This window comes from Triticum aestivum, chromosome 7D, assembly GCF_018294505.1.
Source record: "Triticum aestivum cultivar Chinese Spring chromosome 7D, IWGSC CS RefSeq v2.1, whole genome shotgun sequence".
NCBI classification, from domain to species: Eukaryota; Viridiplantae; Streptophyta; class Magnoliopsida; order Poales; family Poaceae; genus Triticum; species Triticum aestivum.
Genome location: NC_057814.1, coordinates 424,722,353 through 424,738,182, shown reverse-complemented (window position 1 = coordinate 424,738,182; position 15,830 = coordinate 424,722,353). Strand labels below are relative to the sequence as shown.

At 47.0% G+C, this 15,830-nt stretch overlaps 2 protein-coding genes and 1 long non-coding RNA gene across 3 annotated transcripts; 1 reads left to right on the top strand and 2 right to left on the bottom strand.

The window, feature by feature from the left end:
* Positions 1-6,896: 6,896 nt before the first annotated feature.
* Positions 6,897-8,181, bottom strand: LOC123167025 (E3 ubiquitin-protein ligase Os06g0535400-like). The gene has a single exon (XM_044584864.1). It carries the CDS (start codon positions 7,948-7,950, stop codon positions 7,219-7,221), a length of 732 nt encoding a protein of 243 aa, XP_044440799.1. The 5' UTR covers positions 7,951-8,181; the 3' UTR covers positions 6,897-7,218.
* Positions 8,182-9,901: 1,720 nt separating this feature from the next.
* Positions 9,902-12,921, top strand: LOC123167882 (uncharacterized). The gene is made up of 2 exons (XR_006484123.1): positions 9,902-10,217; positions 12,559-12,921. It is a non-coding gene; the product is annotated as an uncharacterized lncRNA (long non-coding RNA).
* Positions 12,922-14,316: 1,395 nt separating this feature from the next.
* On the bottom strand, positions 14,317-15,591 carry LOC123163702 (uncharacterized). The gene is made up of 2 exons (XM_044581056.1): positions 15,371-15,591; positions 14,317-15,271 (listed from the first exon to the last, which is right to left on the bottom strand). Exons 1-2 carry the CDS (start codon positions 15,458-15,460, stop codon positions 15,017-15,019), a joined length of 345 nt encoding a protein of 114 aa, XP_044436991.1. The 5' UTR covers positions 15,461-15,591; the 3' UTR covers positions 14,317-15,016.
* Between the last annotated feature and the right edge of the window lie 239 nt (positions 15,592-15,830).

Sequence of the window (15,830 nt, the reverse complement as noted above, 5' to 3'; positions counted from 1 at the left end):
AGATGATTTTTTTTATACTTCCTTAATCGTTAATTCTGAAGGTGCTAGTAATCGACTAGAGGGGGGGGTGAATAGGCGATTTTTATGAAAGTCTTCAAAACATGAGAGTTTCGAAGACAAACAATAGAAATGAACCTATTGATATGCAGCGGAAGGTAGACTACACTAAGCAAGCCATAGTCAAGTATTCAATGAAGTGAAAGCAAGAAGACTAATAGCAGCTAGGTAGTAAAGATCAGGATGGAAGATAGTATGAAGCCAAACAACGATAGTAGTCACACAGTGAATTCAAACAGGTAGTGCGAGCAGGCAATGACTTCACGAAGACAAACTGTAAGTAAAGAGAGGGAGAGGATAGAACCAGTCACTTGGTGAGGACAAAGGATTTGTTGGACCAGTTCCAGTTGCTGTGACAACTGTACGTCTGGTTAGGGAGGCTGAGATTCAACTCAGAAGACCGTGTCTTCACCTTATTCCCCTTGAGCTAAGGACACCCAGTCCTCACCCAATCACTCTGGTAAGTCTTCAAGGTAGACTTCCAAACCTTCACAAACTTCGTTCACCGGTGATCCACAATGACTCTTGGATGCTCAGAACGCGACGCCTAACCGGCTGGAGAATTCACAGTCCTCAAGTGTAACAAGTCTTCAGGTCACGCGGACAGAAAGACTTTAGTGATGCCTAACACTCTTTGGCTCTGGGTGTTTGGGCTTTGTCCTCGCAAGGATTTATCTCTCTCAAAAGCTCCGGAGGTGGGTTGCTCTCAAACAACAAAAGTCGTGCACTAACTCTGAGCAACCACCAATTTATGATGTAGGGGGTGGGCTATTTATAGCCACTAGGCAACCTAACCTCATTTGTCTACCCTAGGTCACTAAGGAACTGACACGTGTTCCAACGGTCAGATTTCAAACACACACGGTAGTTTGACTTGGGCTACAAGTAAAGCTGACTCATCCAGCTCTGGATAAGATTCGCTCTCATTGTCTTCGCTCGAAGACATAGGATTTGGTTGAGCATCACTTCAGTCACTCTGACTTTGTTCACTGGGACCCCACTTAACAGTACGGTGGTTCCTATGACTCAACAAAGAAGAAAAAGGAAACAACGAAACAACTGAGTCTTCGCGCTCCATAGTCTTCACGCGATGTCTGCTCATGTCATAGTCTTCAATGTGAATATCTTCACATACCACCATTGTCTTCAATGTCTTCATACATTTTTAGGGGTCATCTCCGGTAGGTAAACCGAATCAATGAGGGACTACTACCTGTGTTATCCTGCAATTCTCACAAACACATTAGTCCCTCAACCAGGTTTGTCGTCAACACTCCAAAACCAACTAGGGGTGGCACTAGATGCACTTACAATCTCCCCCTTTTTGGTGATTGATGACAAACTGGTTGAAGTTTTCAACGGGGATAAAAATATGTGAAATTGTAAAGGATAAAGGTATTGTCTTCATAAGTAGCAAAAGGCTCCCTCTGAAGATGTGCATATAAGTAATTTGCTTTTGGAATGCAAATGCACATGGCAGGTTGTACTTATGGAGATCCTCTTCAACTTATGAAGACAATTCATCATGCATGATTTGATATAACGAAGATAATGACATGCATAATGAAAAATGGACGTCTGCAATATGACTTAGTGCGGGATTTATCATCGCACATGCGGAATTTATCATCGCATCACAGAATAGCAGAAAACGTAGCAGACGACCATCAAGTTTAAGTGTTACAACTCAAAGAACCAAATGTATCAAAAGCGAGAGTTGTAAACACTAGGCAAAATATAAAGCAACCGCCCATATGGACCCGCTTGAAGACTATCAACTCATATGCTTCTCCCCCTTTTGTCAGTAAGGACCAAAAAGGGTTGAAGACATAGAGCCTCTACTCATTCCCAGAAGGAGTAGGTGAAGCAGCAGGGACGTCGTTGGCGTTTGGCGGTGCAGAAGAACTTGGTGCAGTGTCTACACGCGCTGAGGTTGGAGGTGGTGAAGTAGCATCATCTTGGTCATCTATGACTCTGGCATTCACCGTTGCAGCTGAGGAGGAATAGTCAGAGTCTTCAAGAGAGGGAGTTTGACGCAAGACAACATTCCTTGGAGGAGTGGAGTCAAACTTGAATCTTTCAGCGAAGCCATCGTCTTGAAGATCTGCTTCAGCACTCAGCAATGTCAAACTCTTCCATGACCTCCGACAGGTTTCATGAGTGACAAAGGGATTCTTGGTGGCAAGGTTGAGAATGCGATTGACATCCACCAAGAGGCTTTGCATCTGTCGCTTCAGCCAGTAGTGATGCTTATCCTGTTTCTGATGCAGGGCGACGAGAAGCTCTCGGTCATTGAGAACACGAGATCGCTTTCGAGGCCTTTGCGTAATTGTGCTCTCAGTGGCTTCAGTATTGGCACGATGAGGGTCACGTGTATTGCTAGCCAAAGGATAAACACGAGTGATTTCCTGGACTCCTGCAATGGGTTGTGTGAAGCTTTGGTGATCAGCATTGTGAAGATAAATGGCCTCCTTGACAGGCTCTGGGTATATGGCTTCAACTGACATATCAATCTCTGGCAAAAAGATCAGATGGTTGCGAGCAGAAGGCTGATAGTTGACGGCAGAGTGAAGCTTGATAAGACGCATAACCCATGGAGCGTAGAACTTCAAGCCAAAGAGATCAGAGCCTGATGCAGCCAATTGCCTGATAAAGAAGTCTTGAGCATTGAAGCTGATGCCATTGAAGATATAAAAGACCAAAGTCTTCATCGCTCCTTCAAGCTTTGCTGCAGAAGAATTTCCCTTGATGGGCCATAGAGTTCGTCTAATGATATGATAGATTGTTCGGGGCAGATACTCTAGGTCTCCAACGAAGAACTCTCTTGGGTATTCAGCGTTGCGTGGCAGAGGCTTCATCATGCTCAACATTTGGCTCATGTTGGGCTCTGGCTTCTGAAAGATGCTCTCCAATGCATTGCGGTGAAGCTGACAACCAGGCTCGAAGAGTTCCCTGGAGTGGGCAGGTCAGTTAGCTCAATGATATCAAGAGCTTTGGCTTCATGATGGACATTGCCTGTCATCCACTCAAGGACCCAAGTCTTCGGATCCCTATTGTAGCCGCGAATGTGGAGGGTAGCATAAAATTATAGCAGAAGCTCTTCATTCCAATGCTCCTTATCAGTCACAAAGTTCAGAAGTCCAGCATCACGGAAGCAGTCAAGGGCTTCTTCAAGGCAGGGCAGTCCAACAATGGCTTCACAGTCTAGACGCATATGTGGGAAGATGCGCCCTTGGTCATAGAGAACACAAGAATAGTAACTGCGCTGCTGATAGCTCCAGAACTGATCAGATGTGATCCTTGGCCTGGAATAGGGGTTCTTGGCACTATCGAAGAAAGTGTTGTGCGCAATGAAGCCATTAGCATTGAACGACCCTGGTGAAGTTGCAGTACCTGGAAACCTTGGCAGTCTTGGCTTAGGCTTCTGGACCTGAGGCCTGTGCTCGACATGATAGTCAAATTGTGGACCGGCAGCAGGTGAAGGAACCAGAATGGGCCATCTGACAGTAACCAACTGACCACGATCAAATGCTTGCTCGATGGTGTGTGGCCTTGGAGGCGGTACATGAGCAGTGGCAGTGGCATTGTCTTCAGGCTGCACATTTGCATCAGGTGCAGCATTGGCTTCAGGTGCATGAACTTCTGGCACTACATTAACTTCAGGCGCCACATTAGCTTCAGCCATGACAACGTCATTGGCTTCAGTGTTGGTGTTGGTGGTTGCCTCAATGTTATCGACCTCCACTTGAGTAGCTGGAGGGTCGGACACATTCTCCTCGAGAACAACTTCAGGGTTGGTTGGGGGTGTAGCAACACGTTCTTCTTCATCTCTTGGCTCTTCTTGTTCATCGGCTGATGCGGCCGGAATATCTTCAGCCGCGTTGGCTTCAGACTCGGGGATGTTCGCAGTAGGAGAGGCTTCAGGAAATACTTGGCGTGATGCGGATTGGTGCTCTTCTCCTTCTGGAACGCTTGACAGAGTGACTTGTGGCCTTGGTCCTTGGTCCTTTACGAAGCCTGCGGAACGCTGGCGACGTTTGTGGAGATGGAGTAGGTTGGGCCTCTAAGTCATCATCTTCAAGCACCGGAGTGGTGACTTGAGTTGGGGGAGTAGCTGGTGTTTCTGCTTGATGGGGGGAGTCTTGAGGGTGATCATCCCATGAATCATCCTGAGCGATTGGCGTCAATGGACGACCAATGCTGATGAGTTCGCTGTTCGTGAGAACAGATGATGATACCACATTGTGCTCGACCTGAGGAAGGACTTCATCATCTTCTACATTGTCTTGGTGACCAATGTCTTCAGCTGCGGTAGGGTTGACAGCTGGAATGTATTCAGCTTCAGGAGCCTCTGGGGAAGCAGGCTCATGAACTATTAAACGACGCTCTTGTTGTGCAGATGCAGGACGAGCAACAGAAATTGGCTCGACGACAAGGGGCTCTGTGGGAGCAGCCCGATCTTTCTTCTTGGTTTTACGCTTCTTGGTAGGTGGAGCATCGTCAGTGGTGTTCTTGGTCTTGCGCTTTCTGGCTTTGGCTTCAGCTGCCCTTGTTTTCTGAAGCTCTGAAACCACTGTGGGGACCTTAGGCTTCACGCCTGTCATACTAGCGGGAAAGATAATGCGAGGTTCTTCCCGCCTGGATGTATCAGCTTGGTCCACAGCAGGCTTCTTCTGCTTGGCAGCCATCTTGGGGTCGATGCCAGGACGCCCAAGTGCCTTGCGCTTCTCAGCTTCATTGTAAGCTTGAACACACTTTGCCGCCAGATGCTTCATTCGCTCTCGAGAACCTTTGGCTTCGTCATGTTTCTTGTGAAACGCCTCCTTGAGCTCATGCAGCATTGTCTTGAAGTTTTGGACGTCTGTCACACTGAGCTTGGCCATATGCTTCTTGAACTGAGCCTTTTCATAGTCGATCTTGTGCTTCAGTTCAACAATTTTCTGAGCTAGAGCCAGCTCAGGGGCAATGGCTCCATGGAAGGAGACGCTGAGGCCAATGGGGAGTTGCAGATCATCAAAGCTGAGATCGGGGGTGTCAAACCACTCATCAATGAAATTGTTCAACACATCCACATCAAAGAGATGCAAATCATTGAAGATTTCCGCCTCTTACTTGCTCTTTATCAGCAGTTCAAGAGCATCATCAGCAAGATCGTCGTCACTCGACAGATCAATGGCGTCGTTCTCATTTCTTAGAACAGCAGCAGGGGTCAGTGCTTGACCAGTGGTGTGCATGGGCTTTTTCTTCTTCTTCTCAGACTTGGAGATGCGTGAGAGGTCTTCAGACTGTACACTCGGTGCAGGAGGAGCAGTGGCCAGAGGCTTCGCTCGCGAAGCTTTTGGTGCAATGGAAGGCTTCGAAGCCTTGGGTTTCTTCAGCTTCTTAGGCTTCGGTGGTGCAGGCGCTTCGTCAGAATCAGCATCATCTGCGGAGTGATCCACGGCAGTCCCTTGAACCATAATGTGAGTGATGAGACCTTCTAGGTTGTAGAAGGGCCCAACAAGATTGGGTTCAGCTTCGCGTGTGCCATCGGCACGAGGAGCAGAGGGACCTGGGTTGAAATCTAATCCCCGCGACTTCTTGTTCTCTTTGGCCGAGTTCTTGGCAAACTGAAAGTTGCGCTTGAACAGATTGTCTTCACGACACCAGAGCAACGAAGATGGGTCGGCATCAGCAGGCTGTGGTCCACGGACCATGCAAGGGTAGAAGCCTTGATCAATGGCTTCAACTCTGGACCTGGGTGGAAGATTTTTGTATAAGATGTCTCCCCAGGGTTGCTTGATGGCATTCTTTTCAGCATATTCCTGGGTCACGAACCTGTACTTGTACCATTATTCTGCCCAATATCTTCGAATCCATTGGATTCGTGTTTTGCGCTGATTGTAGTCCTCCTCTGGATCTGTCTTGTATAGCTCATAGAGGTCAGGTGGAAAATCTCTTGATGTTCCCCCACGGCGCTGTCTGCCTTCCTTCCTTGCTGACTTATTTGTGGCCATGTAGTTCAGACTGAATGGCTTCAACACTGTCAAAGGCTTCCGTCTGCTGGTCAGACATGAACTGGCTTCGGGAGAGTTGATATGATGCTGTAAGAATTCATCTCCCGACAAGGCCGCCAGAGGCGCCACGCCGCCGCGTCGTACGCGCGGGCCGCCTCCTCTGCGGTGTCGAAGGTGCCGAGAATGAGGCGTTTTTTGCCAAACCAGATCTCAGAGGAGAAGGCGCCGGAGCGGCGCTCGCGGACTCCGCGAAAATCCGAAACGCCCAGGCCGCGCATCGACATGGTGGCGTAGAGGCGGCAAGGCTAGTGAGAGGGGGCGAGACGAGTGGGCGGTGGACAGAGTGTGGAGGGAGCGCGGCCGCGGCGCGCCAAAACCAGCGCACGAACCTTTCCCGCACGCTGGAGCGCCAAAACCAGCGCGCGCTAGGCCGATTTTTCCCCGCACGCGCGAACCTTTCCCGCGCGCTGGAGCGCCAAAACCAGGGCGACGACATGACAACTGAGATGATCTATGCGGGCGCGGTCATAAAATGGGTCAACGCGTTGAACGCACTGCCGACCCAAATCTAAAAAAAGACGAATGCCGGGCGAGCGGCCGACCCAAACGGATAAAAAGCGGACAAAAGTGTCATCCGTTTGGGTCGGCCCATTGGAGTGCTCTGAAAGGCCCCACCTTCACCAGCAACGAGGGAAGGGGGATTTAGTTCCTCTCTTGTATGAACAGAATGTACAATCATAACATGTACTAGGAGAGAGAGACTAATTCCTTATCACATTCTTCAGAGTAACAGACAAAAGTACAGTCCTCTTTTGCAACTTACAACTGAACATTGCCCGTCGATATAACCAAGTTCGTTCAGAACTACACATCATCAGTAAATTATCCAACAATTCACCATTGGCAGCCTTTGAACAGAATGGTAAATCATTCCACCTTTCACAAAACATGCAAGACTCCGTTATCTCAACCTTCAGAGTAAAAGAAAAATGTACAGTCCTTATTTACAGGCTACAGTTGAACATTTGTTCAGACACCTACACATGATCAAGAAGAAAGAGTAGAAAATTACTGAACAATTCACCATTTCCAGCGTCTGATTTTGAACAGGAGTCTGAATTTCTATGGGAATGATTGTTAGACTGGATGCAGGAGAGAAACAGAGCTAGACGGGGCTAACAGAGTCATCGAGCGGGTCCGCGTGCACGGCCGGCGGCGGCAAGACCAGCGCCCGGCACACGGGGCATGTCGGGTGCCCGGTCTTGAGCCACTTGCCGATGCACTTCTCATGGAACCGGTGCCCGCACCGCGGCAGGTCCCGGAGGGCCTGCTCCTCCCGCATGCCGGCGAGGCAGACGCAGCACTTGTCCTCGGCGCCGGCGGGGCCGCCGCCGCCGCCGCTCTCCTCGTCCTCGTCGTCGCTGAGCCCCAGGAACGACTTGGTGGCCGAAATCGAGTCGGGCGTCTCCGGCGAGAGCCAGACGACCATGACGACTATGTTGGCGAGGCAGAGCGCGTAGGCGACGACGTCCGCCTGGCTCCGCTCGAAGACGACGATGATCAGCGGGACGAACACCATGAACACGAAGGCCAGGCACCGGTTGGCCAGCAGGGCCCCCGCGGCCGCGGCCGCGCCAGCTCCGCTCGACGTCTCCAGCAGAGGGGTCAGGACGGGCGGGGACCCCTCGTCGTGCTGCTGCGACGTCGACGGGAGAAGCTCGGCGCGGGCGCCCATGGTGTGGCGGTACCAGCGCGCGAAGCAGTAGAAGAGGAAGATCTGGAGGGCGAAGCTGCCGGCGAAGGTGGCGGCGACGACGCCGTAGTAGTCGTACGCCAGGCGGGTGGCCAGGAGCAGCGTGAGGAAGGTGAAGGGGAGGTCCAGCCACGGTAAATCCATCGCCGACGCGCCGCCGGGAAGGCTGCTCGCATCACACTCGCGCGATGCCCGGGATGCTATTTCTTTCCGTAATTCTCAGCTGGAATGATCCATGGAAAAACAGTATGGTGGAGGAATTCGCTCGAGTCTATCCCCTCGCTGATTCGCCCCTTTCTTTGGCGAACAAGGGAAGAAAATTAAAGTTGAAGAGGGCACTAATGAGGTGTTAGCTCCCACGTAATCAAAGTGTTTATCAAGCAAGCGACCGGCAGACTAGTCTCGGTTTCGATATTAATAGAAAATTGTCCGTGGTCCCTGCATTGCAAAGGAGGTGTGGATGAATTTTCTACCCAATCAATGTTAAATTCCATTTATCAAAAATATACTTTAGCGCGAACTAAACTGTGGTTGGATAATATACTTTAGCGCGAACTAAACTGTGGTTGCATGGTTAGGAGGACAGTGGTATTCACGGCTCGTGAGAGCATTTTTCTGGATCTATTTCGGAATTTCCGGCGATGCATGTTTAGTGGAAGAAGACGTTCCCGTTAACTACGAGGCGCCTACGATGACTTCATAAATGTCAACATGACTACTGTGTTAAAAAATAAATATACTTTAGCTACCATTTAATTTGATACTCATTTGAATTACCAAAGATAACACGATTTCCTTGCGAATTATTTGGGTTGGAACTAGCCCATAAAGGATTCATAGGGCTGGGTAGGCATCTGCGATGTATTGTGTTAAATGAAAACACAATTTTACTATCTTTTTCTAGTTTATTAGGCCCATGCATACCTCTAGATCGACGATTTGATTAATATCATACAAGTTATATATATTAAATAATTATATCATTAGAAATTTGTTATGTTTTATTCTCTAATGGTATAACTTTTTAGTATATAGTTCACATTATGTTGCTAAAACTGATGACTTGGAGACACGTGCAGGATGTATAAACCGGAAAGGAGGAAGTCTTTGGTAGGCCAATAAGGTGTGGGGCAAATAGCTATGCTTTTGAAAAAAGGCGGCCAGGCTTTCATGTAAGTGTCACCCCTAGTTCTCCTTGCCTCCAGGTGCCTTCCGACGTCAATGAGGTAGGGGGAACCTCGGTTTGGGGATCGATCGTGTTTGGGTCGCTTTTAGCTATGGTTAGCGTTCGATCTAGGTATCTGGTCAATGTTGGCGAGGCAATAGCGTCATTGGTGGCTTGGGATAAGTTCTCCCGTATCATGCCCTCGTATTAGCGATGCTTCAGTGGAGGGTGTGTGAAGTTTTGATCATGGCCAAATATCAGGTCTTGTTCTTGTCTATGTCTTTTGCAAGTGGTCTTGGAAGGCGTCGTTCGGCGGAGTGGATGGCAACATTTCCTATTTTTGTTTTCTTGCTCCTTCTTCGTTCGGTGAGACATGACCTGGTGAGCTAAAGCCCCTCTGACTCCGTCTGCCTGAACCTGCGGCGGTCTACAGGCCCTCTCCGATATTTGTTCTCCAAGGTGGCGACATGCTGCAGATCATGACAGTCGACGTTTATTGGTTTACGCTGATGATTTTTCGGTTGCTGCTTCTACAAGCTCATGGGTTTTAAGAAGTTTGCTTCATAGAGACGAAGGCCGATATGTGGCAGTGAGCTTTGTTCATGGACACCGCAGGTGAATCTAGGAGGAAGAAGACTTCGGAATCCCAAGGACTTGGATGTATTTTTCAATCTAGGTAAGGATTCATGCTACTTAATATATATACTCTTTTGCCTTTCTGCGAAAAAGAAGTCATGAGACAGTTGAGACCATTTTCTAGAAAAACCGAGAACCAAAATATAAGTGATGTGAGGGGGGCAAATAAAACAAATAAAAACACTTTTACTAAATTTCAGTCGTCTATTTTGTAATTGGCTTCAGGTCGTTTTTGTGGCCGTCAGATCGTGTACCAATCTCAGCGTTGCTCGCCTCTTCCTTCTGTCTGTGTTTCTCATGCGTGCGTGCTGGCCTGTTGGGCTTCAGTTGTTTTGGGTTATGGGCTTTTACTGGGTTGCGGAGGAGTGCCGCCGGAGGAAGTCGTCGGCGGCGGCGTTCAACCGCAAGGGGTGGCGGCAGGTCATGGAGGGCGGCCAGCTGCCGGCGAGCAGCTCTGAGAAGAGGGAGGTAAGCTGCGGGGAGCACCGGGAGGAAGGAGAGAGTAGTCGGGAAAGGAGGATGGCGAAGCGTTTCCGTCGGGTCCGCCACCAGCAATTGCTCGTCGGAGAGGCCGGAATCAGTTGTCAACGTCGGTCGGGTGGAAGGTACGGTGAGTTATTCCCCTCTCCCCCATGAGTTTTCTCGCTCAGCTTCACTTCATTTTCCTGCATCTGTCATCGCGCGCGTATCAGATGATTTTTGGATGGTGTCTGTTCTTAGCTCCCACACCAAATTCATGTGATAGCACAGCGGCCTTCCGATTGTTAGGTTACTGAGATTGCGGTGTTCGTGCCCTGGGCTGTGTGTTCAACTTTTCTTAATTTCTCTTCAGATTTGTTGTATATTGGGGGAACTCAAACTCAATAAATTTATCAGTCATTCTTGTATTTTCATTTCTCAGTCCTGTGTTTCAGTTCATCCAAGTGTACTTCTGTGTTCAGTTCATACAAGTGTAGTGTGTTTAGTTCATACTGCAGGGAATCAATCCATTCAAACCATGCATTGTTGTGGTCCAATAAAAATTTGTTGAGCTAGCTAGCTTAAAGAGTGAGTAATGAAAGGAACTAAGTACTGCTGTTCCCTAGCTATCTTCAGATAGCAGTGAGCTTAATAGTTGCATAGACGTATATATGTAGTTTTGAGTCTGGATGTGGCGTGTGAAAACAACACATGCATCATTAGTAGCACTATGATTTCGAATGCAAGAACTTGATAGGACATGCAGGAGGTATTAACTTTTTTGTCCTAAATCTTTAACCCCTTAATTAGATGGTGCAGTATGTAGTTCCAGCCTTTGAATAATTGACAATAGAAAAACGTTTCAGTGGGAACTAGTAAGTAACCAAGCAGTATTCAATGTCCGTGGACTGAATGTGGTGCGTGAAGTTTGGGGAGTTCAGGGGGGTTGTGTAGTTTATGCGTGAACTGGTAAGTAACCAGTTAGTGTGTCAGTTTTTCAGTTCCTTTTTGCTTTTTTGCAATTTGTAGTATTTATTCTTCAGTACCTCAGAATCAGAACCTTAGTATTTATTTTAGTCTTTCAGTTATTAGTCTCAGCTTTTTAGTATGTTCAGTTTTAGTTGTTTTAGTAGATCATTTTCTCGGCTTTAACGCTGATTCACTTTTAGTCCTTTTAGTAGTTCATTTTCTCAGTTTTAATGTATTTGTTTCAATCATTCATTCAGTTTTCAGTTTTTAGGCATCAATATTCCTAAGGATCAGTACCCTAAGTGTTTCAGTTGAGTTCTCTTCAGTTATTTGTTAAGTCTTCAGTTATTTGGTCAGTGTTTATTCTTTTTCAGTAGTAATCTTCTATATTTGAAGTTATTTCAGTCTCAGTCCTCACTATTAGTTATCGGTAATTAGTCTTACAAATATGTTTTCAGATCAGTCATCAACCATTTTTTGTGTTAAGATCAGTCTCAGTCATTTATATTTTTATCAGTTGCTCATATTTCTTCATTTCTCATCCTTCTATTCAGTCCTTCTTTCTTAGTCTCTTAGGTTCTTAGCTCCTTAAGTTTTTTCAGTTTCTCTTATTCCACAAGTTTCTCATCCATTTTTCTGTCTTCTCTAGTTCTCTGTTTCATCAGTTGCACTTATTTCTCTTTTTTTCATCCTTTTATTCAGTCTCTCTTTCAGTCTCTTAAATTCTTAATTCCTTCGGTTTTTCCGTTTCTCTAATTTCGCAAGTTTCTCATTCATTTTTCCGTCTTCTCTGGTTCTCAGTATCATCGGTTGCTTTTATTTCTTCATTTTTGCATCTTTTTATTCGGTCTCACTTTCTTAGTCTCTTAGATTCTTAATTTCAATCTTTCTTCATTTGTTCATATCCAGTCTCTCTTTAGTTTTCTCAGTCTTATTCAGTCTGTCTTCAACTTCTTTTGCTAGTCTCTTATTTTGATCTTGCAGTCAGTACCCAAAGGCATAAATTATGTTCAGTAAGTCCCTCCCCATTCACTTTGTTTTTGTTATTTTTCACTCACTTCCTGCTTCGTCTTAGGCACATAGTATTTTCTCTGTCATGTGCAGCAGCAAGTGACTCTTCATATGTTTTATTTCTAAAATATGGCTAGAAATTTAATTAAGCTCTAGATGGGGAACATGGAGGTATGATTTATCTTCTAGTTGTGTTATTCAAGTATATTTTTTTCGAGCATGGTGTTATATTTTTCTTTTTACGGCGAAGCAACCTGCACACACAAGCAAGAGGATGATCATAAAAATTCTTCTTCATCAAGAACCTTGTTATTATTGTGATCCTCGATAAAACCAAGCAATACACAGTGAAAAAAACAGATTTTTCTTCACTAATATGCATGAGTAATGTTGTGTATCATTCGCCCCGACGGGTCGCATTCTTTTCCACTCTTGGATTGAATTTTTCAGTAGTATATTATAACAAATCCTAAGGATCGGTACCCTAAGTGTTTCACTTGAGTTCTCTTCAGTTATTTGGTCAGTGTTCGTATGAGACATCAACGGATGGCCGCATCTACTTCAACCAGGGCTGGAAGGAGTTCCTCATTGGGACTGGTCTTGGGGTTGGCACAACTGTGCTAATCACCATGAAGACCAATGTGCTCAATGAACTAAACATGATGGTTGCCCTTGACACCATCTAAGTACCAGTTGAGGTCAATAAGCGGAGTCATAGCAGTAATTGGGGTACTTAGCCTCTAAGTAGGTATCAACTATCAACCATATGTAATCGGCCTCGAGTCCTGAACTAGTTTGAACGTGTGTTGTTGATGTGTCGCAACTTTTATCATTCCCGCAAGTGAACCATACATATATATGTATGTGCTTGTGCATAGTTTGTGGTTTTGTAGACCTACATAGTTTTTCTTTTTATCTTTTTTGATTTATTGTTTTTGTTTTTTGAGGGAAACAGCGGGGCTCTGCTGCATATTTGTTGTTGATTTTTAGAATAATAATACAAAGAGTATTTGTACAAAATAAGGGGAAAAAACAAGCAGGTGAAACTAAAATACAACAATCTTCGTTTTTGTTAGTATCTTCTCACATATTTTTCTCCCTTTTTGCTAAATGTTTGGTATGTCAATCTTTTTCTTTTTAGGTCAGTGCAGCAGGGAAGTGGATCTTTTGTTCATATTGATTCTTTTATTAACACATTTTTCGTTCCAATCTAAAGATATACATACATGTAGGTAGTATTATACAGATTATATCGGTGTTCATTTCTTCAGATTTATGTTTTCATTCTGCAAACAATGGAGGCAACATGTATCTTCATTTTTGCATTATTTTTCATTCCCTTTATAATTAAGTGTGTACTAGTGTATGCTGCTTCAGTTCTTTTTCTTTTGGAGGGTATGCTGCTTCAGTTTTACATGCAATTGTGCAGCATGAACATGTTCTATTTGGTTGGGTGTGGGGAGAGAATTTTTCTTTTTTGAGAGAGGGTGTGGGGACAGCTAAGCCGATGAGAAGTAACGAACTGGGGGTGGTGAACTTTTATGCTGCTGGCTCGGGGAGGTGGGTAATTGTTTTCATTTCGGGCCATACAGAATGGGCTCAGAAGTCTGCAGTCTGCACCGAACCCAAGTGGCCATTCGACCTGAACAAGAACTAAAATCAGACGAATTTTCTCTCCATCATCTGAACGAACTGAAAACAAACAGGTACACGTGCTAACCAGACATTGAACGAAAATGTGACCTGAGCTAAAATGAAAATCAGACGTCTGATGATTAGGCACACCCAATAAAAAACGTATGCATTTCTTAAATAGGAGATATTTTTCCACTCACTGTGATTCGCTATGTTCACGGTTGTTGTGATGTGTCCACTTTGAATCTTCTATCGTAGACGATTCTTTAAGGGGGAAAAGGCAATGCTCTGTTTTGTACCCAGTGATGGATATCTACTTCGTTACTAATACGGCGGCAGATGATCTCGACCGCTAACGGGATGACAGACTGATGAATCAAGAGCTTCGCCGCAACTATCCCCTGTCTCGGTTCATCCGTCCGTTCCTTGATCAGAGCATGCCAGCTTCACCTACTTTGCGCGCAATGAATGGCGACCTAGCTTCACTGTCAGATGTCAAAACACGGTGCGACCTCCCGATCGAGTAAGCGGTCGGCGAAAAACAACTCGCTGTGGTGACGGATGCAAGTGCAGGTTTATTACAGGCGAGAGGTTTCACCAAACGGATAACGACGATTCTTTCCCCGGGCGTCGCTATCAGTGGTAAGCTGTCGCGGAATGCGGCCAAGTGGTGCGTGGCGTGAACCGTGCGGTGCGAGCTTTTGTCTCGGCGCACGAAGCAGCACCACGGCATGCCGGCCGGTCACCGCCGACAAGTGACAAGGCGGGGGGTCGGTGGTGGCGAGCATGGATAAGTACGTGCAGGAGGAAGCGAAAGCGATGGCATGGGAACCCGACATCCGGTGATACAGCAAAATGCTCTCTTGCGATGTCAGCAGCTCGAAATATCTGATACCTAAACTCTTTAGTATTGGCTTTGGTTTGGTCAACAATATCCGAGAGATGTCACCAAAGTTCGGCCCGGTGCGGCCGGCAAATATACAACACCACGGAGTTGCTCGAGTTTGGGATGGTGAAAAAAATCCCATTGCAGGAGAGCGGCGTAACTGAGAGCGGGATCATCTGGACACTTTATCCTGGTCCTATGTCCACCTCTAGGGATTCGGGCTAGTGGGTCTGTCTGAACAAATACTGGTTTAAGAAAATGGGGTCGTCTGACGAAATACGGCAAGAAACAGGGATATACTGTCGTCCACGGGGCGCGTTTTTGAAAAGTAGGTGACGGCGAGAGCCGAGCCGTGGCTCGCGTCCGTCACAAAAAGCTGAGCGGTGGAATGGTGGATCAGAAATGGAGGCTGGTAGCAGCCATGACTTGATATGGCATCAGCCATGGAGCTATCTGCGTGCAAAACTGCTGGCTTGCGCGTGTTCAGCCTGCTGCTTGATGCCCGGTGCTGGCGAGCAGTAGGCGTGGGGCTTGCGATCTGTTCGGCGGGATCCACGCATCCGCACGCTTGGGCACGTGCTGGGGGTGTTGCCACCGCCCACCGCTGCAGCCAGCAGCATAGCTTTAGGCATGGGCGCCGGCGGCAACTGAGCTATGCGGCGGGCGTACTTGTCCTGGAGCTCGAAGAGCGGGCAGAGACCATCCTACCAAAAAATAAAAGGAAAACATCGACCTGCCTAAGATCACCTACGGGAGAAAAATCAGATGAACCCCAGATGAATCGACCAGATGGGGGTCCTTACGTCGTAATCCACGCACTTGTAGAACCTGATCCAGGATGCTGGCCTTTGCGGGTGATGGAAATCAGCAGGGGCTTGCCGCACAGGGGGCATTGGATGAGTTGAAGAAACTCCTGCTGCGCGCACGGTGAGGAACAACCGTAGGCGGACATTGCTCCCAGATCTGCCAGCGGTGGCGGGGATGGATCGTATGAATGGGGGTGCGGGTTGGTAGCTGTTCCTTGCCTCCGTCCCCACGCAGCGGAATAGGTAGGCTCAGAAAAACACCTGATCCATCCCCGCTTATCCCGTTCCGCTTTGACACGTCGGTTGAGCGTCAATTTAATGCATGGGTCCTCGCCCCTTAATACTTTGGCAATACGGTTCACGTATACGGTGAGAAATGTAGAAAACTTGTGCATCCTGAGAAAGTCCAACGGACATGATTTCGGGACCAGCTATGCTCACGATCAGAAACGAATTT